Below are 26231 nucleotides of genomic sequence, written 5' to 3' on the forward strand. Positions count from 1 at the left end.
CTGTATTATACTATGTGGTAGGGGACAGTGAATTAATGGATGGAAACAGTCTTCAAAAGGAATACGTCGAAGGGGGCTACCAGGTGGCATAGTGGCTAAGGCATTGGACTCCCATGTGACCAACCACAATTTGAATCCCAGACCCAGCAGCTTGAAAGTCATGCCGGGGCACATGTGTGTGTGTGCCCAAAATCCTGGGAGGAGAATGGAGGAGAGGGGATTGTGGCAAGGCTAGTCTCCCCCTCGTTTTCTGTCTCTCTGGTGAGCTTACCTGCCCTATAGCAAAAACCTCTCAAAAAAAAAAGAATACGTAGGAGACATGGTTATTAACAGATCTTTGGCCTCCTGTCCTCAGCACTACTCCCCAAATCCTCTTTCCCCACTGTAAACCTCAAACCATTTCCCCTTCTGCAGTTTATTATATTTTCCAGAGGAATAAGAACTCCAGAGATTTCAGCGTGCCTACCTAGTTTTCTGGAAATGGAGGCGTCCAGGCCAGCAGACCTGACCCCCCACTCACAGTGGCCGATCTTCATCCAGAGCCCGGCTCCTCACTCGTGCCTTGCCCTCCTGGAGAGACCACCATTCGTTCCACTTCAGGGCTGGCGGCTGAGTCAAAAGAAGCATGAAGGCAGAGGAGGCGTGACTCGTTAGCCCGTGGGGACCTGCCTCTGAGCGCTGCGACTCCAGGGGCAGCTGAAGGTCCCACCAAGCCTCACATCCCCTTCCTGGGGGCCCCAGATCCGAAAGCCAGGCGCTGTCTCCAGCAGGCCCCTTGTAAGTTCCACTGTGCCTTGAGACAAGTGAAATTACTTATTAAAGGGAGAAAAGAAAAGAACAGAGACTTAGAAGGATTTGCCAACAGGATGGAAAGCAGCCTGGGAAACTCAGGGTGTTCCCATCACATCCTCACCTCAATTAATGATGGGTACTCCAGTATCGGTACCCTCGAATGGGGGCCCCGGCGAGGAGGGCGAGCCAGACCCAGGGCTGACTACCAGGGATTTATAGGCAAGGCCATTACTTACCGTCAGCTCTGGAAACGTGCCCAGGTAACATGCGAGTCCAACAAAAAGCATCCAGCCCAGCACGATCATGACTAAAAGCAAAATAATGTCTAATATAATTGCACAGAGACTATGTTATTCACCAAGATCTTAGCACAGGAGTGTGCTCATGAACCCGAGTTGGTAGAGATCTCGCATGTCAGTTCCATTCCTTGCCTCCAAGGGATCTGCGATTCTCTAGTGGACGAGCTGAGTCTCATAGGGCATTGTGACATCATTGGGCATGCGGCCTAGACTCAACACTTCAGAGATACGAGCCGAGCCCCCAGACCAGGAGCTGGGCAGCGCGTAAGCTCTTTGTGTAAGTAGTTACCTCATTGATGCTGGGAGGTAGTTCCTATCGTTAACCTCACTTCACTAATGAGAGAACCAAGGCTTAGACAGCCTAGGCGGCACTAAGGCGCAGGGCTGACGCTGCTGATCAGGCCAAACCCCAGCTGCCTGTTAAGAATTTGGGCTCTTGGGACCAGCAGTTAAGGTAATGGCTATGTTGCTGGACTTCCACGTAGTTGACTGCGGTTCGCAACCCGGACCCGGTGGCTTAAAACTCTTGCCGGGCACATGTGCATGCATGCCCAAGATCCCGAGAGGAGAATGGAGAAGGGATTGCGGCGTGGCCATCCCCCCTGGGGGGTGATTTCTCACTTTCTGTCTCTCTGTCTCTCTGTCTGGTGAGTGCATGTGTCCTATAGCAAAAACCTCTAAAAATAATAATAATAATTTGGGCTCTGTGAGAGGAAAATGGAGAAGGGATTGTGGCATGGCCATGCCTCCTGGGGAGTGATTTCTTGCTTTCTGCCTCTGTCTTTCTGGTGAGCGCATGTGCTCTATAGCAAAAACTTCTTCAAAAAAAAAAAATAAAGAAAAATCTGGGTTTTTACAGGATCAGCTGCCAGCGTAGCAGTTATGTCTGTCACTGGACTCCCACATGGCTTATCATGGTTCAAATCCCAGAACCAGTGGCTTGAAAATCATGCTGGGCATATGTGCGTGCATGTCCAAGATCCCGAGATGAGAATGAAGGAGAAGGGATTGCAGTGTGGCCATCCTCCTAGGGAATGATTTCTCACTTTCCCTCTCAGCCTCTCCAGCAAGCGCATGTGCCCTAAGCCAAAAACCTCTTAAAAAAAAGAAAAAGAAAAGAATTTGAGCTCTTCAGATAGAAACAAGGTTCTGGAAAGGTGTATTACTAGGCCCATGACAGTTGGGAATAAACAAACTGAATTTTAGGAACAGGAGCACTTTCTATTCCGTCTCTGCACCACCTAGCTTCCCATCTTGAAGGCTTTCTGGTCACCATTTTATACCCATGCTCTTAAACACCTTATTATTTTTTTAACAATATTTTAAATGTGTATTTTATTTCATAAGAGCATAAGAGAGCTTACGTGCATGTTGATGAACATGAGATAAAAAACGAGAGGGAAGGAGAGAGACACCCGTGCACAGAGCTCGGCACCCTGGCAGGGTCCCTTCACACTGTGTATACACACACACACACACACACACACATACACATATATATATATAAATTCTATTTTTGTCTTGCCTTTTTTTATTAAAAATTATTTAATTTTATTATTACTGTTTTTAAAAAGTAATTGTTTATTTAGGGCCAGCATGATGGTTAAGGCACTGCACTCCCATGTGGCTGACTACAGTTCAGGTTCTGTACCTGGCAGCTTGAAACTCACACCGGGTGCATGTGCCCAGAATCCCAGGAGAGCAGAGAAGGGATTCTGGTGTGGCCATCCCTCCTAGGGGGTGATTTCTCCCTGTCTCTCTGTCTCTCTGATGAGCACATATGCCCTATAGCAAAAATCTCTCAGAAAAATATTTCATTTTATTATTTTTTTTAATTTGATTGGAGAGAGGCCGAGAGAGGAAGGGGAAGTGAAAGCAAGCCACCAAAACCAGGATTCAAACTATGGTCAGCCACGTGGGAGTCCAGTACCTTAACCACCACGCCACTTGCTGGCCTCTCCATATATTATTTTTACATCCTATTTATTTTCATTACTTTTAAATTATGAAAATAGTAGGAAAATGTGCAACTATCCAAAGGTGTATTAAAGAAAACGTAACATCCTCCATCCCTCTCCTCAAGTCTCAACCCCATGTTATAATCAGTACTACCAGCCTGACACATACCGGGCTGCCAAGGACCTCTCCATCTTGCAAACATCGATACGCACATAGAAGAACACGGAGGGTTCCCCCTGAGTACGTAGAAGGACACGGAGGGTTCCCCCTGAGTACGTAGAAGGACACGGAGGGTTCCCCCTGAGTGCTGTTTTACATAGCGGTGATCATACTGCACATGGCACTATGCAACTGGCTTTTGTCCTGCAACAGTACGTCATGAACACACGGTCAGCTGACAAAAAGTCCCCTCAAGGGACCAGCAGTTAGCGTAATGGCATGTCGCTGGAGTCCCATGTAGTTGACAGTGTCAAGTCCCCGACCCGGTGGCTTAAACTCACGCCGGGTGCGTGTGCGTGCGTGCCCAAGATCCCAAGAGGAGAATGGAGGAGAAGGGATTGCGGTGTGGCCAGCCCCCCTGGGGGGTGATTTCTCGCCTTCTGTCTCTCTGTCTCTCTCTGTCTTTCTGGCAAGCACATGCGCCCTATAACAAAAACCTCTCAAAAAAATTTAAAAAGTCTCCTCCATTCATTTGTTCATTTAATAATAAACTTTATTGAGGTATAATTTACACATGGTAAAATGCTTTCTTTCACAGACAGCTAAATTTGAAAATGTGTTTATCTTGGAACTACCACCACAATATAGAAAAAATTTGGATTATCTCCAAAAGTTCCCCTTTGCTTCTTTGCAGTTAATCCCCTCCCCAACCCCTTGGTTCCTGGAAACCTCTCCTGTGATTTCACATTTTTCAGAACTTCCTATAAATGGAATCATAAGCTTTTTCATGTTTCTCCTACAGCAGTTCATTCTGTTTTATTGAAAAGCATTCCACTGTACAGACACACCAGCGTACCAGTTCAGCTGCTGAAGGATATATGCAGTTTCCGGTTTGAGGCTATTATGAATAATGATACTGTGAATACCTGTGAACAGTATTTTGTGCGAACATAGTTTTAATTTGCCTAGAGGTAATACTCATAGGGTAACTGCTGGGTCATATGGTGAGTACCTGTTTAAAATCTTTCTCTTCGGGGGGCCGGCAGGTGGCATGGTGGCTAACCGTTGGACTCCCACATGGCTGACCGTGGTTCTCCCAGATGTGGCAGTTTGCTTTCTCACTCTCTCTTTCTCTTGTCAGATTATAAATAAATAAATTTAAAACTTCTCTTTGGAGCCAGCAGATGGTATAGTGGTTATGTCGCTGGCTTATCATGTAGTGGACCATGGTTCGAGTCCCAGGCCTGGTGGCTTAAAACAGGCTGGGCACATGTGAGTACGTACCCAAGATCCCCAGAGGAGAATGTTCCCTAGAGATTTTTGCTATAGGGTGCTTGCACTTGCCGGAAAGACAGAGAGAGATGGAGAGACAGAAGGTGAGAAATCACCCCCCGGGGGGATGGCCACGCCGCAATCCCGTCTCCTCCATTCTCCTCTCGGGATCTTGGGCATGCACACACATGCACCTGGCGTGAATTTAAGCCAACGAGTCTGGGACTCGAATTGTGCTTGACTACATGGAAGTTCAGCGACATAGCCATTATGCCAACTGCTGGTCCCAGAGCAAAAATCTCAATTTTTTTGGTTTCTCTTTATCACTAGCTTCAGCCATTGTATTTTGGTGTATCAGTGTGTTATTTTCTTTTCTTTCTTTCTTTCTTTTTTTTTTTTTTTTTTTTTGTGAGGTTTTTTTTTTAGGGAGGGTGCCTAGAAAGAAAGAGAGAGACAGAGAGACAGAAAGCGAAAAATCACCCCCCAGGAGGATGGCCATGCCACAATCCTTTCTCCTCCATTCTCCTCTCTGGATATTGGGCACGCATGCACACGCACCCGGTGTGAGTTTAAGCCAATGGGTCCGGGACTCGAACTGCAGTTGACTACATGGGAGTCCAGAGACATAGCCATTACGCTAACTGCTGGTCCCCATGTGTGATATTTTCTAAATGTTTCCTCTACCTAGGGTTCAATGAGTTTCTTGGATCTCTGAGTTTATATTTTTAATCAAATTGGAAAAAATATTTTGCTGTTATTTCTTCCTTTTATTTTTATTACTTACTTATTTTGCTATAGGGCAAGTGTACTTGCCAGATAGAGAAAGAGACAGAAAAAGAGAGGGAAAGTGAGAAATCACCCTCTACTGAGGATGGCCATGCCACAATCCCTTCTTCATTCTCTTGGAATTTTGGGCACACCCACATATGTGCCCGGCATGTTTCAAGCCACTGGGTACAGAACGTGAACCATGGCTGTGCATGTGGGAGTCCAGTACCTTAACCACTACATGCTGGCCCTAGTTTTGTAGCCTTTTTCTCCTTCCTAAAGCTACCACTATTTTTTTTTTCTAGAGATATTTTTGCTATAGGGTGTATGTGCTCACTGGAGAGACAGAGATAGAAAATAAGAAATCACTCCCCAGGGGGTTCGGCCATGCTCCAATCCCTTCTCCTCCATTCACCTCTTGGGACTTTGGACACTCATGCAAATGCACCCAGCATGAGTTTAAGCTACCAGGTCCGAGATTTGAACCATGGTCCACTGTGTAGGAGTCCAAGGACACAACCATTACACCATCTGTTGGTCTCTCAAAGCTATCACTAATATATCTCTTATTCAACAAAATCTCAGAAACAACAAAATAGGTAATATAAACCTAAATCTAAGGTAGTGGGACCAGCAGTTAGCGTAATGGCTATGTCACTGGACCCGGTGGCTTAAACTCACGCCGGGTGCATGTGCGTGTGTGCGTGCGTACGTGCCCAAGATCCCAAGAGGAGAATGGAGGAGAAGGGATTGTGGCGTGGCCATCCCCTCTGGGGGGTGATTTCTCACTTTCTGTCTCTCTGTCTCTCTCTGTCTGCCTGGCGAGCATACACACCCTATAACAAAACCCTCTCCAAAAAAAAAAACTGAGGTAGTAATTCTATCCAGGTCAACAGGTTTTGTGAAGATTAACTGAGATTGTGGCCAGCCCGTGCGTGGCCTGGCTGGATCCCACATGGTCAACTGTGCAGTTGGAGCCCAGGACCTAGTGGCTTGAAAAACATGCCAGGCACATGCGCATGTGTGCCTCAAACCCAGAAAGTTTGGAGAAATAGAGAAGACAGGATTGTAGCATGACCACACCCGGGGGGGTGCTTTCTCCCTCTCTGTTTCTCTCTGATGAGCACACATACAGGCTGGCAAACTGAAAAAAAAAAAAAAGAAAGAAAGAAAAAGATGAACTGATAAACTCTTAGCAATGTACTGCCCACACAAGAAATGCTACACACACACACACACACACACAGTTTCTAGTCATTAGCCCAGAAAAGAACTGGCAGTTGGGATGAATGGCCTTGTCCATAAAAGGCTCTTTCATAAAAGACAAGAACATTGCTCAGTCACGGCTAACTTGGTGTTAGCCGTGTTTTCCTCGATTAATGGATTTCTGGCAAGAGCTGCTATGCTACATCCTGGAGCCTCTGGAAGCTGCACAGCTTCCGAGGTTAGCTCTGACAGGGTGCAGTAATTGCCTCTATCCTTCAGCTTCTCCCAGTAACCTTCCTCCTGCCTGTCTCCGTGACCACTCTCGCCCAGGTCACCACGATCTTCATGGTGCAGAATTATTTTTTTAAAAGTTATTTTAAATTATTTAATTTTACGTATTTATTTTAATTCAATCAGAGAGGGGCAGAGAGAGAGAGGGAAAGCGAGAAAGCAAGCTACCAGGTCTGGGACCCGAACCACAGTCAGCCATGTGGGAGTCCAGCGCCCTTAACCACCATGCCACCTGCCAGCCCACAGGATTACTCTTTTATTTTTGTTTATTTATTTATTTTGGCTGTAGAGCACATGCAGTTGCTGGAGAGACAGAGAAACAGAGAAAGTGAGAAATCACCTCCCAGAGGGGGATGGGAATGCCACAATCTCTTCTCCACTCCTCCATGGATTTTGCGCATGCACACACATGCACCCAGTGTGAGTTTCAAGCCACTGGGGCCCGTGGTTTACCACAGGAGTCTGATGACTTAACCACTGTGCCACCTTCTGGCCCTCTGAATTCTTCTTTTAAAACTCAGTTCCTACCACACCTCTGTCTCACATCTGGGAACTGGCCTGACCCAGGAGGCCTTGGTGTTGTTACAAGCTGGCTCCATCCTCACAGGGAGCCAGGTTAGTCTGTGGGACATAAACAACCCCACAAAACACCCACATCAGACAAGGTCACGCAGACCATGAAAGTGAGACAAAACCAGGCCACTGTGCAACCCATGCAATACCAAACGCCCTTCTCTCTCTAATGCAATTGAGGGCGACCTCTTTAGTGTGACCCTCCCTCCTCCCTCTGCTTCATCCCTCTTACAGATAATATTTACTGAGATTCCCAGCGACAGAGTTGTTTGACAGAACCCAATCCAGAGTGAACCGTTGGCTCCTTGGCCCTCCCTCAACCAGCCTAATCCGAACATTATAGTAATATGTCCTAACACTTCCTTACTGAGCTGTCCCGACGTGGCTCCTGCAAGGACGACAAACCCATCTTGTTAAGTTCAGGTGTGTTCCTGAGGGCCCTGGTAGGAGGGCACGGGCGAGCTACCCTCCCCAACACCGCACCCCTCAAACTACTGTCCTACCTCCTAGTTCTATGATAAGGCTCCTCCTGACCCGGCTCCCCCTTCTGCTCCCTGAAATTCTGCGTTTGACGTTCCACTACCACCTCCTCCCTAAATTCAACTGCAAGCAATGCTCGGTCTCGGTCTTTTCCGATACTCTGAATTGCACACATCCTAGAAACTCTCTTCCAAACAACGCATTTCGCGACTACCTCCGTCACTGCTTCTATTCGAGTCCTTCCTGTTTCTTTCTAGATGTCCCCAGAGTTCCTTCTGGCTAGCTGGGTTGTGGATTTCTTGCCGCCAACGCGTTTCTGACCGCGCTCTCGCCACTGGCGGGCTCGGGGTTCCCAGTCGCGGCGGCAGCGCAGCCGAGCCTGGGGCGTTGGGCGGAGGCAGCATTCCCAGCCTGGGGAGGGGCGGGGCCCTGGAGCGCTCGGGTGGTTTGGGCCTCGGCGGCCTCCGTCCTAGAGCGGGCCCGGAAGAAGGTCCGGGAGCTGCGGTCGCGGAACCTTGCTGCAAGACCGGGTTAGAGATGGAATTTGACAGCGAGGGTCTGAGGCGGCCGCAGCCGAGCCTGGGGCGTTGGGCGGAGGCAGCATTCCCAGCCTGGGGAGGGGCGGGGCCCTGGAGCGCTCGGGTGGTTTGGGCCTCGGCGGCCTCCGTCCTAGAGCGGGCCCGGAAGAAGGTCCGGGAGCTGCGGTCGCGGAACCTTGCTGCAAGACCGGGTTAGAGATGGAATTTGACAGCGAGGGTCTGAGGCGGCTGCTCAGCAAGGTGCGGACAGTTTGCCGGGCCGGGCCGGGGTGGGGTTGGGGTCCCCGGATCTGGGGAGTACCTCTGCCCCTGGCCGGGCTGTCTCCGCGTTTCCCAGGTGGTCGTGGGGCGTAGAGCGGAGGCGGGCTGGGCTGTTCTGTAGCGGGGGTGAGCAGCAGGCTCCGCGAAGAGCAGCAGGCTCAGCGAGGCAGTGGGACGCGGAGGCCACCTCCCTGCGCAGGCCTGCCCCTCCCTGCACCTGCTAGGTCCCCAGCCTCCACCCGGTGCGAGTCCTCACGCCGCCAGCCTCCCTGGCCTCACGTAGCTCCCAGCGCACGCAGTCCCTGCAGCCACGCCTCTGCTCAATTCCCCATTTCCCCCTCCCGTTCTCGGTAAGACTCAACTCATGGTCACCACCTGAAACCTGGAGTCCTTCCCCCCCAGCTCTTTACCTTTTTCCAAAAAATCGATGATCTCATTGTGGAGTAACTATTTATGTGCAAACTTTATGTCTGCTGGGAACCGCATCGACGCGAGCCTGATCTGCATGTCCTGCGCCTGCACTGTGCCCGACAGCTGATAGGTTCTAAATATGCGGATGGATGAAAGACCTGAGTAGACTGAGACACGCAGACAGGGCCTGAAGGCCCAGGAGAGATTTTTTAACAAAAATTTTGGGGGGGAGCAGATGGTGTAATGGCTATGTCATTGGACTCCCATGTAGTCGACCGCGGTTCGAATCCCTGACCCGGTGTCTTAAATTCACGCCTGGCATATGTGCGTGTGTGCGTATGTGCCCAAGATCCCGAGAGGAGAATGGAGAAGGGATTGTGGTGTGGCTGTCTTCCCTGGGGGGGCGGGGGGGGATTTCTCGCTTTCTATCTCTCTTTCTGGTGAGTGCACGCGCCCTATTGCAAAATCCTCTCCAATAAAAAAAGGTTGTTTTTTTGTTTTAATTTGTGAGAGAGGAGTGGGGAGGCAGGAAGAGGAGAGGGAGAGAGAGAAAGACTCCGGGTGGATAGCCACACCGCAGTCCCTTCAACATCTCTCACTTTCCGGATCCTGGGCACACACGCCCAGGGTCCTTGACTCCAGGACTCCAGCCGTGCAGTTGGCGTGCAGCTGCCCGTGTGGGATCCAGCTGCCTTAATCACCACGCCTCTGGCTGGCTCAGGAGAGCTCTTTTTGATGTTGCAATGTTGACGTGCGGGAGGGCTGACTCAGAAGTCTGACCTGCATTTCTGGGGCCTAAGGAGAGTTTCCAGGTCAGAAGCCACTTTAGTCAAGGCTCTCTGGTTCTCCATCAGCATTCAGCGTGAGGAAAATCCCCCTTTTCGCCAGGTTCCTAGTTACGTGATTTTTTTTTTTTTTTTTTTTGCTAGAGGGTGTGTGTGCTTACTGGAGAGAGAGTAAGTACTCCTATTGAGTACCTTCTTCACCCTGCATCCCTTCTCCTCCATTTCTCCTTTGGGAGGTTGGGCCACATATACCGGGGACTGGCATGCCCCTCATGTTGCTGGGCCCAGGACTTGAGCCATGCACTCAGCCATGTGCTATCCAGCTGCCTTAACCACCCTGCCACTGGCTGACCTTTTACATGTTTTTTTTTGTTGTTGTTGTTTGTTTGTTTTTTAGATTTACTTATTTGTTTGTTTGTTGTGATTGTTAAGCTGCCAGGTCTGAGACTTGAACCGTGGTCAGCCATGTGGGAATCTAGTACCCCAACCACCAGGCCACCTGCTGGCCCCTTACCTGATTCTTAATGCTCCTTAAGACTTCCTCATGCAGAGACCATACGCATATGCCTTTTTTTTTTTTTTAAGTTTGCTGTAGGGCACATGCACTCACCAGAGAGAGACAGAGAGAGAAGGAAAGTGAAAAATCACCTCTAGCGAGATGATCACACTGCAGTCCCTTCTCCTCATTCTCCTCTCAGGATTTTGGGTACCCACACACATGCACCTGGTGTGATTTTCAAGAACCTGCCTGAGTCCAGGACTCATCAGTCATGCGTGATCCAGTCCCCTTAACCTGCACGCCACCTACTGGCCCGGTGTAGTTATTTGAACCACCAATCTACTTTCTGTCTCTATGACTGCCGGTTCTGGATATTTCATGTAACGAAGTAACGTGTGTCCTTTTGTGTCTGATTTCTTTCACTTAGCATGATGTTTTCAGAGTTCATCCACGTCAGGGCATATACCAATAACTCATCCCTTTTTATGACTGAATAAAAGCATACCACATTTTGGGACCAGTAGATGGCATAATGGTTATGTCACTGAACTCCCACATCGTCAACCACAGTTCAAATCCCAGACCCAGCGACTTAAAACTCATGCCAGGTGTGTGTGCGTGCGTGCCCAAAATCTCAAGAGGAGAATGGAGGAGAAGGGATTGCAGTGTGGCCATCCCCCTGGGGGTTGATTTCTCACATTTTGTCTCTATCTCTCTGGTGAACATCCACTGAGATTTTTTTCTATAGGGTGTGCACACCCTATACCCTATAGAAAAAATCTCTCCCAAAAAAATGCCACTTTTTATAGATGCATTCCTCAGTTGATGGGTGTTTCAATTGTGTTCACTCTTTCATAATGCTGGTATGAACAGTTGTATACAAGTATTTTTTTTTAAGTTTTTGTCATAGGACATGTGCACTCAGAAGAGAGAGACAGAGAGACAGGGAGAGGGAAAGTGAGAAATCACCCTCCCCCTCCCAAAGGGGATGTCCATGCTGTAGTCCTTCTCCTCCATTCTCCCCTTGGGATTTTGGACTCACATGTACATGCTTCTGGCATGATTTTCAAGCCACTGTGTCCGGGACTCGAACCATAGCTGACCATGTGGAAGTTAAGTGCCTTAACCACCATGTCACCTGGTAGCCCCTATATATAAGTTTTTTGTGGACATAATGTTTTCATTTTTCTTGAATATATACCCAGTAGTGGAATTACTGGATCATATTATAAGTGTTTAATCTTCTGAAGAAGTTCCAGATTGCTTTCCAAAGTATCTTCACCACTTTGCCAATAGCAGTGACATGTGTGTGAGAGAGGGAATGAGAGTTCTGATTTCTCCACATCCTCTCTGACACCGCCCTATCACTTATGGCTTCAGGAGATATTCGGGGGCAGTTTGATTTAGTGTTCAAGGCCAGGTTTGAGCTCTAGCTTTTACTGTTCATTTGTTTTTAGAGTCTTGCTGTGTTGTAATCTGCCTGCCTAGACTCCTAGCTAGGACCACAGGGACACGCCACCACGCCTGGCTTTCAGAGACAGCGTTGCTCGATTACCTGTGCTGGCCACAAACTGCAGTCCTGCCTTAGCCTGCTGGATAGCTGAGACCACAGGCACATGCCACAGTGCCCAGGTGTTGGGGTGGGCTAGGAGTCAAACCCAGGCCTCCCATGTGGCCTCAGCCTGGTGTGTAGCAGCATCTACCTTTTTATGCTACTGGGGGTGGGTCTGGCATCACTAACTTGCTCTCTGACTAATTCTCTGTATTCATTTTCTTCTGTAAAGCAGAGCAGTTGTAAGACGTATCTCTACCTCATAGGATCGTGGTCAAGTACTGTTCATGCTAATAAAGCTTGAGTCAGGCCTAGCATATAGCAGATGTTCAGTTAAATTGTTCTGTTGTTCATAGTTTTCTTCTTCTTTTTAAACATTTATTTATTTATCTATTTATTTATTGTGATTTTTTTGGCTGCCAGATCTGGGACTTAAACTGTGGTCAGCCATGTGGGTGACCAGTGCCTCAACCACCATGCCACCTGCGGTCTTCTATAGCTTTATTCTTATTCTATTCTTATTTTTCTCTTTTCAGTATAAGTTCAGAGATCTAACTGTAGAAGAACTGAAGAATGTGAACACGTTTTTTCCGCATTTCAGATATTCCATGGACACCTATGGTAAGAATCGTATGTTTTAGTTTTTGCTGCATTATTTGACCCACTCGTTTGGTCCTAGAGAGCTACAAAATCAATTTTTTTAATTTCTTTTATCCTGATTGTAAACGCTGTGGTTTCTACTTTTTTTTTTTTTGGAGGTTTTCGCCATAGGGCATGTGTGCTCGCCAGACAGACAGAGAGAGACAGAGAGACAGAAAGCGAGAAATCATCCCCAAGGGTGGATGGCCCCGCCACAGTCCCTTCTCCTCCATTCTCCTCTCTGGATCTTGGGCATGCATGCACATGCGCCCGGCATGAGTTTTAAGGCACCGGGTCCGGGATGCGAACCGCAGTCGACTACGTGGGAGTCCAGCGACATAGCCCTTATGCTAACTGCTGGTCCCAAGCGCTTGTGGTTTCTGAGGAAATGTAAGTTGGTGCCATATTGTATTAGTTTCTATTGCTGCTGCAACAGTTTGTCATGAACTTAGTGTCTGAAAAAACCCCACAAATTTGCTATCTTACAGTTCTGTAGGCTGAAGGTCCAACACACATTTCTGTAGCTTAGAAGTCTGACTGGGCTAAAATCAGGTGTCAGTAAGTCTTTATTTTGGAGTTTCTGGGAAGAATCTGTTGCCTCATATTCATTTTCTAAAAGTCACCCGCATTGCTTGACTCCTGTTTTTCTGCCTTCAGAGTCAGCAATGCTGCATGCCTTTATCCGTTTACTATAGTTAGACCTCCTACTGACTCCAGCTGGAAAGGGTTCTCTGTTTCTCTTTGTTTTGTTTTTCGCCATAGAGCACCTGCAGTCACTGGAGAGAGAGAGAGAAAGAAGGAACGTGAGAAAGCACCCTTTGGCAGGGAGTGCCATGCTACAATGCCTTCTTCTCCATTCTCCTCTCAGGATTTTGGGCACACGTGCACATGTGCCCGGTGTGTTTTTCAAGTCACTGGGTCCAGGGCTTAAACTACATAGTTTGCCAAGTGGGATCCAGCCACCTTAACCACTACCATGCCACTGGCTGGCCCAGGTCCTCTGCTTTTAGGAACCAGTGTGACCAGATTAGGCCCATGACAATAATAGGATAATTTTTCCCATCTCAGGCTCCTTAATTTACTCACATCTTTAAAGTATCTCCACTGGGGCCAGCAGGTAGCATGGTGGTTGAGGCACTGGACTCCCATATGGCCGAATGCAGTTTGAACCCTGAACCTGGTGACTTGCTTTCTCAATTTCCCTCTCTTTCTGTCTCTCTCTCTCTGATCAAATTAAAATAATAATGAATAAAATTAAATAAATTATTTTAAAAAAAACACTACCTGTGCTGGGTTAGTTAACATATTGACAGGTTCCAAACATTAGACTATAGATATCTTTGGAGGGCCTTTGTTCGGCCTATGACATAAATGACCAATTCTAAATTATTAGTAACACACTTCAGTTATTCACTTAATAAAGAGGATCTGTTTATCTAAGAAAAATCTTATTTTGTTATCTTTCAATTTTTTTTTACTACAACCCATAGTTAGAAATACATTTTATGTCATGATCTCATATGTACATAACTAAAACACTGTGTTTACTCTGGCATTTTCTCTTCTAGTTCACCCTGCATTTAATTTAAAAACAAAAGTTTATTGAGACTCGCTAAATTGATTGTAGAGCCCACAGATTAGTCAAAACAGTTTTGGAAAAGTTATTTTTCCTACATGGATGTGTTTCCAATGGGAAATAATTTGGGTTTAAAAATGTATTTAATTCAGATTTAGATACTAGAGATCCTAAGGACATATTGACGTATTGATTGGGATTAGCCAGTTGTGTATGTGGAAGGAAATGAGTAGGTTTTAATTCATCTGCAACTGGTCTCTTAATTAGCACAGAGTTTGGTACCACATACACCTGGAATGAGGAAACTAACAGCTACTGTTTATTGAATGCCAAATATGCTTCCGAGTGTATTACTATGTTATCTTACATATTTCTACAACCAAATATGTGAGATATTATCGCCTTCACTTGACAGCTAAACTGAGACTCAGAGAATTGAAATCATCTGTTGACGATTACATAGTTCGTAGGGGATGGAGCTGGAGTTTGTTCCCATGTCTGTCTTGTACTCTGCTTGAATACTCTTTCTTTTTTCTTTTTCTTTTCTTCTTCTTCTTTTTTTTTAATTCACCATAGGGCACAGATACTCACCAGAGGGAGAGACAAAGAGAGAGAAAGTGAGAAAGTACTCCCCCTGAAGGGGATGGTCATCCACAATCCTTTCTCCTGCATTTCTCCCTCCTTTCAGGATTTTGGGCATGCATACACACCCGGCATGTTTTTTAAGTTGCCTGTTTTGGGATTCAAACCTCACAGTCATCCATGTGCGATCTAGCTACCCTAACCACTGTTACAGGCTGGCCCAAATGCTGTTTTCTCTTATACAGTGTCTCTGTTCATCATATAACTGTGGTGATGCCTTGTTGTACCAGTTCATTTTTATTCTCCTTTTGCCTTGACCAGAGGAGGCTGTGGTGCTCTTACGCCCTCAAATCGGAATAATTTGTGCAGTGAATATTCACACTTATAGTGTTTCTGGGTTATTCTGCGTCCCCAGTAACAACCCTGCCCCACTCCCACTCGATTCCATATTAGTCCCATTGTTGCCTTTCATTCATCTGTGATAGGCCCCAGTGAACTTTGTACTTACATATACTCCTTTTTTTAAACTTTATTATTTTGTTATTACTATTATTATTATTTTCCAGCTTGATCAGAGAGAGAGAAACAGAGAGAGGAAAAATGAGAAAGCAAGCCACTATTTCCAGGACTCGAACCACAGTCAGCCATGTGGGAGTCCAGCGCCTTTAACCACCAGACGACCTGCAGGCCCCATACTTGTGTACACTCTTGACCTTGGGTTTTCTGTGTCAGCCTGTGCTAGAGCTTCAATGTTTGTGTCCCTCCAAATTTGTATGTTGAAGTCCTTACCCAAAAAGTGATGGTATTAGGAGGTGGGATCTTCGGGAAGCTCTTTGGCAGAGTCCTCACGAATGGATCAGTGCTCTTATAAAAAGAGGTCTGAGAATGCTGTCTTGCCCCTTCCACTGTGTGAGAACACAAAGAAAAGATGGCCGTCTTTGAACCAGGAAGCAGGCCCTCACTAGGCATGGAGTCTGCCAGCACCTTGATGTTGAGGTTTCTCAGCTTTGAGAACTGTGTGAAATAAATTCTTGTTGTTTATAAGTCACTAGCTTGTGGTATTTTGCTACACCATCCTCAGCGGACTAGGACAGCCTGATCTCCTCATTTTCCTTTCTAATAGGCCATCAAATCTGCTTAGAATTTTTTCTTCCTCAACCCAAGTAGTGTAATTATCGAGGCACTAAAAATCTATATTCCAAGCAGTTTGATTACTTGAAAACTAAGGGAGTATTTTCAGGGTTCAGTCCTGAGATTAGAGCCTTGATTCTCCTCTAGCACATGGCTGACCACAGTTCAAATCCTTGACCTGGCGGCTTGCTTTCTCACATTCTCTCTGTCTGTCTCTCTGTGTCTCACTCTGGTCAAATTAAAAAATAATAATGATAAATAAAGGAAATCTTTTTTAAAAAAGGAAAGAAAATCATAACAAATACATAAATGTTTTTTTAGAATTATTTATTTAATTAATTAATTTATTCATTCATCTTATTTTTCAATTTGACCAGAAAGACAGAGAGAGAGAGAGAGAGAGAGAGGGGGAAAGTGAGAAAGCAAGCCACCAGGTCCGAGACTCGAACCGTGGTCAGCCATGTGGGAGTCCAGCACCCTTATCCACCATGCCATCTGTCGGCCCCACAAATACATAAATGTTTTTAAAAAGCTAACACTTTTTCTTCTGATTATTAAAGTGATTATAATGGATTTGTTACATATGATAATTTGGCGTTTCCATTATTTTATAATACTTTTTATGGTACCTTATTAAGAGTTTTTACTTATCTTAGTGATCCTATGACAACATTGTGGAGCATCTTATTTTATAAATGACAAAACTGAAGAATAAAGATGTTAAAATAACCAAAAGTTTCATGTCTCTAAGTGAGGCTATAACTTGCGGGGGGGTTGGTTTTTTGTTTAGTATTTTCTTTCTTTTTTAAAAAAATTTGTTCATTGTCATTGTTTTATTTTATTTATTTTTTTTGAAGTTGACCAGAGAGAGACAGAGAGAGAGAGAAGGAAAGTGAAAAAGCAAGCTGCCAGGTCTGGGATTCAAAACGTGGTCAGCCATGTGGGAGTCCAGCCACCATAATTACCCTGCCACTTGCCAGCCCCAGAACCTGGGATTTTAGTATCAAAGTCACATGTTCTGCCCTTACTGCTTTCTAAGTAATCTAAGAAATTGCGTTTTTTCCTTTTTTATTTTTATTTATTTTTAGAGATTTTTGCTATTGGGTGTGCATGCTTGCCATAGAAACAGAGACAAAGAGACAGAAAGCAAGAAATCACCTCCCGGGGGGGTGGCCTCACCACAATTCCTTCTCCCAAATTGCCCTCTCAGGATTTTGGGCACACACACACGTCCTGTGGTTTTAAGTTGCCTGGTCCGGAACTTGAACCACGGTTGACTACGTGGAAGTCTAGTGACATAACCATTATACCATCTGCTGGTCCCAGTAATCTAAGACATTTCTAATAAATTACTAGGTTTCTAAAAACATCTAGTTATTTCTGTATTGACGTATTGACTGACTCCTAGGTAATGGTATTTGCAGTCTCTGTGTACATGCACACACACACCTGCACTCACTCACTTTAATACAGTTCTTCCTACTTTTGATTGCACATCTTGGGGCTTTCTTTATTTTCTTCCAGTTTTTAAGGATAGTTCCCAGAAAGAGCTGCTGAATTTTACTGGCACCATTCCTGTGATGTATCAGGGTAAGTATAGATGTTGAGAAAATGTGGGCATTTTCTAAAAGAGCAGTTCGCAAGCTTGTATCGTTTATGCCATAACCCTGTCAAAGCATTTTGCTGGTATGTGATCTCTGCAGAGACTTACTGGATCGGGCAGGAGCTGTCCCAGGGCTGGATTCAGGTCAAAAAGTTCACTTCAATTTAACAAATATTAATCGTCAGCTGTATGCCCACTGCTCCAATAGATTCTGGGGTGCAGAAGAGAGCAAGACAGACATGGGCCCGCCCTAGGGGGGAGTTACCTGTTCTCCATAGCAAAGTACAGGGTTCCCCCCTCCTTCTCTATTATAGCTATGTTTTGTTCCCTCTTCCTTTCCTTCTACGTGATTTAGCATTATCCCTGTTCATAGATGAAACTGAATCTTTGTCTGAACAAGTTATTCAACTAAGACCACGCTGCTAGTGTGTGGCTGAAATGTCAAACGCTTTTTAAAAAATATTTATTCATTTACTCATTCATTAATTTTTAATTTGACCAGAGAAAGAGAGAGAGAGAGAGAGAGAAATTGAGAAAGCAAGCCACCAGGTCCAGGACTTGAACCTTGGTTAGCCATGTGGGAGTGTCCAGTACCTTGCCCACCATACCACCTGCTGGTCCCAGAATGTCAAACTCTTTTTTTATTTTTTTTAAAGTTTATTTATTCATTCATTTATTTTTAATTTGACAGCAAGAGACACAATGAGAAAGCGAGAGACAAAGAGGGGAAAGCAAGCCACCAGGTCCGGGAATCAAACCGTGGTCAGCCACGTGGGAGTGTCCAGTGCCCCAACCACCATGCCACCTGCTGGTCCCAAAATGTCAAACTCTTAAGGGGAAAGTGTTTTCATTTTTTTTTAAAGAATTATTTATTAATTTTATTTATTATTATTATTTTTTATTTGCTGTAGGGCATATGTGCTCATTAGAGAAGGAGAGAGAGAGGGAAAGCAAGTTACCAGGTCTGGGACTCAAACCATGGCCAGACATGTGGGAGTTCAGCACCCCAAACACTGTGCAACATACTGGCCCCTAAGAAGAAGTCTTAAAACACAAGACAGTGAAGCTCAAAGAAAGCAGAACATTGAGGCTGGAAAATGGCATGGTGGTTAAGAGTACTGGACTCTCACATGGCCGACTGCAGTTCAAGTCCCGGATCTGGCAACTTGCTTTCTCACTTTCCTTTCCTCTCTCTCTCTCGCTCTGGTCAAATATAAATGAATAAATGAAGTTAACTTTTTAAAAAGGCAGAACATTTTAGAGTGACCTGACAAGTTAATATAGCTAAGGGTTTGGCCAAAAAGAAAGAAAAATAAACCACTAACTTTGATACTTAACTCTTCCCATTTGTCTTGACCTACATTCTTCTATGTTCTATGTTCAGTAATAACTAACTTTCCCAGTAGGCATCATAGTAAGTTACTTTTTCTTTTAAAGAATTATTTTATTTATTTATTTATTTATTTATTTTAATTTTACCACAGAGAGACACAGAGAGAAAAAAAGTGAGAAAGTGAGCCACCAGGTTCAGGACTCGAACTGTGGTTGACCGGTCAACCGTGTGGGAGTGTTCAGTGCCTTAACCACCACACCACCTGCTGACCCCAAGTAGGTTACTTTCATAGTATGATTTCAAGAATACCGCCTTCTTCAAGAGATAGACAGCTCCATGGCTCCTGTGATCTAGCCATTTGGGGAGAAAGGAAGATGTCCCACTGATAACTGGGCCTCCAGCATCCAAAACTCGCGTGATTGAACTTCCAAGTTTGGGAAGAAACCGATCATCCACCAGATGACTAGAAATCGCTGCAGGACCACAAGAAATATGGGGAAGCAGGAAAATACCTCTCCCACAAGGGAAAAGGATAGCTCCTCTTTATCCACACACAGTTCAATGGAAATCATGGAAATGTCTGATAAAGAATTCAGAACATTCATAATGGCAAAGCTAACAGAGATGGAAGAGAAGAGAGACAAGGAACTGCTGAAGAGGAAGGAGAAAGGAGTTGAAGAGTTCCAGGAGGTAAGGAAATTCATGCAAGATCTAAAAGAGGAATTTCACACTTTACAAAAGAATCAGATGGAACTGTTAGAGATGAAGGCTATAATACAAGAAGTCAAAATCTCCCTTGAAAGTATTAAAAGCAGACTAGATCATACAGAAAATAGAATCTCTAATGTAGAAGAGAAAATGGTTGGCCTAGAAAAATCCACCGCGAAGACTGAGAAAATGGCCCAAAAATTTGAGAATAATATGCGAGAAGTACTAGATACCATCAAACGTCCAAACATCCGGATAATAGGCATCCCAGAAGGTGAAGAGACTCATAAGGGCATTGATAATCTATTCCATGAAATCTTACAAGAAAATTTTCCAAACCTGGAGAGGCACTCAAAGATTCAGTCCCAAGAAATACAGAGGACCCCAAATAGAATCAACCCAAGAAGATCTTCTCCAAGACACATTATAGCCAGATTGACCAAAACCACAGACAAAGACAAGATACTAAGACTGGCAAGAGAAAAAAGGCAAGTTACCTACAAAGGGTATCCCATCAGACTAACGGCAGACCTCTCATCGGAAACAATGAGAGCGAGGAGAGAATGGGAAAATGTATTCAAAGTATTAAGGGAAAAGCAATTTCAACCGAGAATTCTGTACCCAGCAAGGTTATCGTTCATTTGGGAAGAAAAGACACGAACTTTCCCAGATAAACAAAACCTGAAAGAATTTACCAGCACCAGACCGGATCTCCAAGAAGTTCTTAAGGGAGTGCTATGTCAGTAAAATTAAATGCAGACACACAGAAATAAGAGTTCAGAAACTAAGAAAATGGGCAACTTAATTGTAGGGCCAAAAGCTGGAGTTGAGTATTACATCCCAGATTTCAATCTGGAACATCGAACCTCAACAGATACAGAAGAAAGATTAAGTACATGAGACTGAACTGATGAAACAGTATTCTATGACTTGACTAAAATATTGCTACTTTTCTTCTAAGCTTTGTTGTCTGGTTTTAAGGATTTTTGTCCTGTCTTCAGCTATCAATAGATTCATGTTCCTACTATTTGAACAGAATACTAACCTGTTTCTAGGCTTTAAGTTTCAAAGAAATATCCTTACCAGTTCAAAACTGCTTTTCTAGAAACCATCGGCTGATCTTGCTATTGAAAGTAGTTAGATTACTTATGATATTGTGTGATCAACGAAATGTTGGGGGAAAAGGGATTGAAAACAACTGTAGACAGCAGAGATAGTGTAATAAGAGAGTGGAATAGGGCAGAGGGCTAGACATGGGGTAAAAAACATATATATGAAAGTAGAAATGGAATATTATGGATGATAACATGCATTATTAAGCCACTATGCAGTATATTCTAGATGGGAAACCACACTTAGAATGTTGTGATGATGCTCAGGGAATGAATGTAAATTAATAAAAAAAAATTTCAGAAGAAAAAAAAAAGACATAAAAAGATTTCTTGGCTTTTCTTTTCAAGCCAATAAAAAGAATACCAAGGAAACTTTGGTCCCAAAAGATTTCTCTGGAGGGTGTCTGAAAGTGCACCATTAAAAGTTCATTCTTCTTTTAAAATGAAAATAATTTCAGGAAGGATAACATTCTAAACCACCAATATACAAGATTGTGCTTATAGGAAATTCTCCATAAATATTTGTAGAATGAGTGAATTAATTTATTTGATAACTGACTGGAGGGATTAGGAATAAATGAAAAGACAGGTTATTTATGAATAAATAATATAGTCAAAAGAGGGCTGAGAAGGATCTGGGAACAAAGTAGAAAGAGAATGGTGGAGCTTGCTGTCTCCTATAAGGCGTTCAGCATTGGGCCGGCAGGCGGCATGGTGGTTAAGGGCGCTGGACTCTCAGCCGACTGATTCAAGACCTGGACTCGGTGGCTTGTTTTCTCACTCCACTCCCCACCCCTGTCCCCTCTGGTCAAATTAAAGTAAGGAAGTAATTATGTAAGTAAATAAATAAATAAATAAAGTTTAAAAAAAAGAGAAAGGGAGACCAGCAGTTAGCGTAATGGCTATGTCGTTGAACTCCCATGTAGTCGACTGCAATTCGAGTCCCAGACCCAGGGGCTTAAACTCACTCCGGGCATGTGTGCATGCATGCCCAATATCCCGAGAGGAGAATGGAGGAGAAGAGATTGCAGCGTGGCCATCCCCTGGGGGGTGATTTCTCACTTTCTGTCTCTCTGTCTCTGTCTTTCTGGCGAGTGCACACGCCCTATAGCAAAAACCTCTCAGAAAAAAAAAAAATAGAGAAAGGATTCAACATTGTACAATGGGAATAAATTGCCTCAAAGATGTCAGGAAGCTGTATTTTGTGGGGGACTTCTTTTTTTAAAAAAAGAATTATTTATTTAATTAATTTATTTTTAATTTGACCAGAGAGAGAGAGAGGGAAAGTGAGAAAGCATGCCACCAAGTCCAGGACTTGAACCATGTGGGAGTCCAGTGCCTTAACTACCATGCCACCAGCCAGCCCCATGAGGGTCCTCTCACAAAGAAGGTGCTTCTTCACGGTAGTCCCTTAGTCCGTCAGCAACTACTTAATTTGTTCCCCTCCCTGCCGCGATTACAGGGACACTCACGTGAAGTTCTGCTTCTGGGTCTTTTCCACCTTGACAGCTCCTTTGGCACTGGGTAGGCACTCCAGAAACACAGGGATTCTATCTGTTCTCTTACGTAGGAACGAAATGGAAGCTGCTACCACGGGTTCTGTGCAGATTCGGGCGAGGCCGGCAGAGCAGAGTGGGTTCTCCTTTCCTTCCTGGCTCCTCTCCTGCCACGCGCTCAGATTTTGCTGGCTGCCCAGAGAACTTTATTCAGACCTGCGCCTTATATTTTTACTCTGCAGTTATCTTGGTTAGATGGTAAAAAGAAAAGGAGGGGGATGGGCAAAGGGACTAGGGAACAGAGAAAGGGAGAAAAGCTGACGAAGGAAGTTCAATCTGAGTGATGAAGCACGGTTCTTACCGCAGTGATCAAGGGCAGGTGCACATTAGCAGAATTATGAATTAAGTGAACCACTGTGTTTTGGTTTTCAGGAAGTGTGGGGTGGTAAGGTTATCTTGGGGGCAGAAAGGTTATCTTTTTGTTGTTGTTAGTTTTTTGCCATAGGGCACATGTGCTCCCTGGAGAGAGAAAAAGAGAGGGAAAGTGAGAAATCACCTCCAGGGAGAGGGGAGAGGGGTATGGCCATGCCCTAACTCCCTCTCCTCCATTCTCCTTTCAGGATCTTTTGACACACACCCAGCATGATTTTCTTTCTTTGTGTGTTTTTTGTTTGTTTGTTTGTTTTGAGAGAGATTTTTGCTATAGGGTGCATGTGTTTACTGGAGAGACAGAGAGAGGCAGGGAGACAGAAAGCAAGAAATCACTCACAGGGGGCGGGGAGGGTGTATGTCCACGCTGCAATCCCTTTTCCTCCATTCTCCTCTCCGGATTTTGGGCATGTGTGCACATGCACCTACCGTGAGTTTCAAACGTGGGAGTCCAATGATGTAACCATTACATCATCTTCTGGTCCCCTCACAATGATATTCTAGCCACCAGGTCTGGAACTTGAACTGCTGTTGGCCATGTGGAAATCTAGCACCTTACCTACTATGCCACCTGCTGGCTCAAAGAAAGATGATCTTTTTTTTTTTAAAGAATTATTTTATTTAACTTCATTCATTCATTCATTCATTCATTCATTCATTTTAATTTGACTAGAGAGGGGCAGAGTGAGAGAGCGAGAGAGGGAAAGTGAGAAAGCAAGCTGCCAGGTCTGTGACTCAAAACTGCAGTTGGCCATGTGGGAGTCCAGCACCCTTAACCATCATGCCACTTGCTAGCCCCAAGATAATCTTAATACCGTCAGTGAGATGCCCCTCACTGGCATTCTTGCCTGTTATACAACCATTTACATCATTGATAGTTATGCTGGGGTTTTTCTCAAAATACAAGGTAAATGCTACATCCCTATACCATAAATATAATGTGTATGCTTCATTTGAAAATAATTATTTGAAAATGTGTTTATTTTTGTCTCAAATAGGTAATACCTATAACATCCCAATTTGTTTTTGGATTTTGGATTCTCACCCGTTTGCTCCCCCCATCTGCTTCTTGAAGCCAACTGCGAATATGGGGATCTCGGTTGGAAAACATGTGGATGCTCACGGCAGAATATACTTGCCCTATCTCCAGAACTGGAGCCATGTAAGATCAGTGTGGATTTTCTTCAAACATTTTTATTTTCCTGAATTGTTTATCTTTAATCCTGATGATACAAATAAGTATAATACTATGTTTTCTTTCCTTTTTCTTTTCCCCTCCCCCCTCCTACCTTCTCTTCTCCTTTTCCAAATTTGTCAGAAGGTGTATGCACTCACCAGACAGAGAGGGAGAGGGAGAAAGGACCGCTCAGTGGGGCATGGTCACACCACAACCCTTCTCCATTAGTCCATCCTGTTGGGGTCTTAGGCCTACATGCATATGTGCCTGACATGTGTTTTAAGCCAGTGGGGCCAAGATTCGAACCATGCAGTTGTCTGTATGGAATCTAGCTTTCTTAACCAGTAGGCCACAGGGTTGGCCCTACTGTATTTTCTTTCACTGATATTCTTCATCACTCATGCATTTCTAAAATCCTGAAAGGAAAATGGAGAAGGGATTGCAACATGGCCATCTCCTTGGGACTCAATGTGTTGGCCATGTCGAAATCCAGCACTTTAACCATCACACCACTTGCTGGCCCCAAGACATTACATTATTTTAATTGTCCTATTTAAATGATTACAGTGTCTTTAAGTTCCACATGCTGTTAGAATTGTAATTACGCAGTGTACGTATATGGGATTTAGAAGTTAGGGGACTCCAGAGGTCGTCCCCAAGAGATTCATTAGGCCTACAGAATTTTGTTTGAACACAGTGGTTTTATTTTGTTCTTAATATGAATTTAATATTTATAGATATTCTTGCCAATTTGCCACAATAACCATTTTTTCAGATTTTCTTTTTTCTTTTTCTATATATTTGTCATAGGGACAGAGAGAGACAATGGGAAAATAAGAAATTACCGCTTGGGGGGATGGCCATGCCTTAATCCCTTTTCTTCCATTCCCTTCTTTGGATTTTGGCACATGTATATGTACCTGGTATGATTTTCAAGCCACTGGGTTTGAACTGTTGTTGGCCATTTGAGAATTCAGTGCCTTAACCACCTGCCACCTGCTGGCCCCTTTCCAAATTTTCTTATACTTGGCAACTTCACACACTTAATCTTTGTTTGCTTATTTGTTTTTTGGGTTTTTTTTTTTTTTGCTGCCATAGCGTGTGTACACTTCTCAGAAAGAGGCAGAGAGAGGGAATAACTCCCCTAGGAAGTTATGGGGATCTCCCCTAGGAAGGATAGCCATGCCACAATCCTTCTCCATTCTGCTCTTGGGATTTTGGGCACATGTGCACATGTGCTGAGTTTGAGTTTCAAGCTGCTGGGTCAGGGATTTGAACTGTGGTTGACCGTTTGCAAATTTCACACCTTAAATACCACACTACCTTCTGGCTTCCACACATTTAATATACCTATTTTTTTCTTTTTCTTTTTTAGAGAGGTTTTTGCTATAGGGTGCATGCACTTGCTGGAGAGACAGAGAGACAGAAAGCAAGAAATTACTCCCTGTGGGGATGGCCATGCCTCAATCCCTTCTCCATTCTCCTCTTAGGATTTTGGGCACACACGCACATATGCCCAGTGTAACTTTTAAGTTGCCAGGTCCAGGACTTGAACCACAGTCGACTACATGGGAGTCTAGTGACGTAACCATTATGCCATCTGCTGGTCCCAACATATTTAATCTTATACGCTGGTCCCTGACGCTGTTTGAATTTTTGACCCAAATGACCTCATCTTAATTTATAAATGGCAAAACCCAGACTCAGAGAAATTAAGTGCTTTTTAAATGAGCATACATTTATAATAATAATAATAAACATCTGTTTTGCATTTACAGATTATAGTCTGCATGCATTAAGTCATTTGTTTCTCATAACAGCCATCTGAGATTTATTATGCACATCATATCACAGATGGCTCTGAAGGGCAGAAAGGCTAAGTGAGTTTTACTAAGTTTGCTTAATAGTTAAATAAGAAGAAACCAGTACCATAGTCAATAATATTTTTAAAAAAGAATTATTTTATTTAACTATTTATTTATTTATTTTCAATTTGGTCAGAGAGGGACAGTGTGAGAGAGAGGGAAAGTGACAAAGTAAGCCAACAGGTCCGGGACTCGAACTGTGTTCACATGGTCAGCCATATGGGAGTCCAGCGCCCTTAACCACCACGCCACCTGCCAGCCCCTCAGTAATATTTTATCAGTGTTAATTTTCTGATTTTATAATGGCTTTGTCAGAGTCTACCCCGTCCTTTTCTTTTGTAAGGAAATGTACTCTGAAGTATTCAGGGATAAAGGAGCATCATGGGTACGGTGTACTCTCAGTACAGAATATGAAGAGACAGACTAAGAAAGCAAGTGTGATAAAGACGAATGGGTAGGCTGGGGAAGAGTATATGTACTGTCGGGTTGCTGGGAAAGTCAGGATGGATTTTTTTGTTTATCTATGCAAAAATATGTCATAACTTTTCTGTCGGGTTGCTGGAAAAGTCAGGATGGATTTTTTTCTGTTTATCTATGCAAAAATATGTCATAACTTTTCCAACAAACCAATACTTTTGTGACTTTTCCTTAAGTTTGAAATAAAAATAGTTATAAAAACAGTTCTTGGGCCAGCAGGCGGCATGGTGGTTAGGAGCAGTGGACTCACACATGGC

The 26231-nt window shown here is 44.3% G+C and overlaps 2 protein-coding genes across 9 annotated transcripts in view; one reads left to right on the forward strand and one right to left on the reverse strand.

The window, feature by feature from the left end:
• MISFA (mitochondrial sheath formation associated) overlaps positions 1 to 8191 on the reverse strand; it is an 11622-nt gene extending 3431 nt beyond the window's left edge. The window contains exons 1-3 of the mRNA XM_027768519.1: positions 8014 to 8191; positions 1029 to 1099; positions 467 to 609 (exon numbers count right to left, since the gene is read on the reverse strand). Of these exons, the coding sequence (XP_027624320.1) occupies positions 517 to 609; positions 1029 to 1097 (162 nt within the window). The 5' untranslated portion in view covers positions 1098 to 1099; positions 8014 to 8191 and the 3' untranslated portion in view covers positions 467 to 516. The remainder of the gene's footprint in view (positions 1 to 466; positions 610 to 1028; positions 1100 to 8013) is intronic.
• Positions 1100 to 26231, forward strand: part of UEVLD (UEV and lactate/malate dehyrogenase domains) — a 53717-nt gene continuing 28585 nt past the window's right edge. For 3 of the 8 annotated variants that reach the window (XR_003548003.1, XM_027768498.1, XM_006142476.3), the window contains exons 1-4: positions 8458 to 8578; positions 12383 to 12467; positions 17299 to 17364; positions 23454 to 23617. Coding sequence is in view for 7 of the 8 variants with exons in the window: in XM_027768498.1 (XP_027624299.1) it covers positions 8537 to 8578; positions 12383 to 12467; positions 17299 to 17364; positions 23454 to 23617 (357 nt within the window). In the remaining variant the exon portion in view is untranslated. Of the gene's footprint in view, positions 1369 to 8457; positions 8579 to 12382; positions 12468 to 17298; positions 17365 to 23453; positions 23618 to 26231 lie in introns of those variants that run through there. The other 5 variants (XM_006142472.3, XM_027768496.1, XM_006142475.3 and 2 more) reach the window with 4 other exon arrangements.

The sequence above is a fragment of the Tupaia chinensis genome, unplaced genomic scaffold (genome assembly GCF_000334495.1).
Source record: "Tupaia chinensis unplaced genomic scaffold, TupChi_1.0 Scaffold000077_1, whole genome shotgun sequence".
Classification (NCBI taxonomy): domain Eukaryota; kingdom Metazoa; phylum Chordata; class Mammalia; order Scandentia; family Tupaiidae; genus Tupaia; species Tupaia belangeri.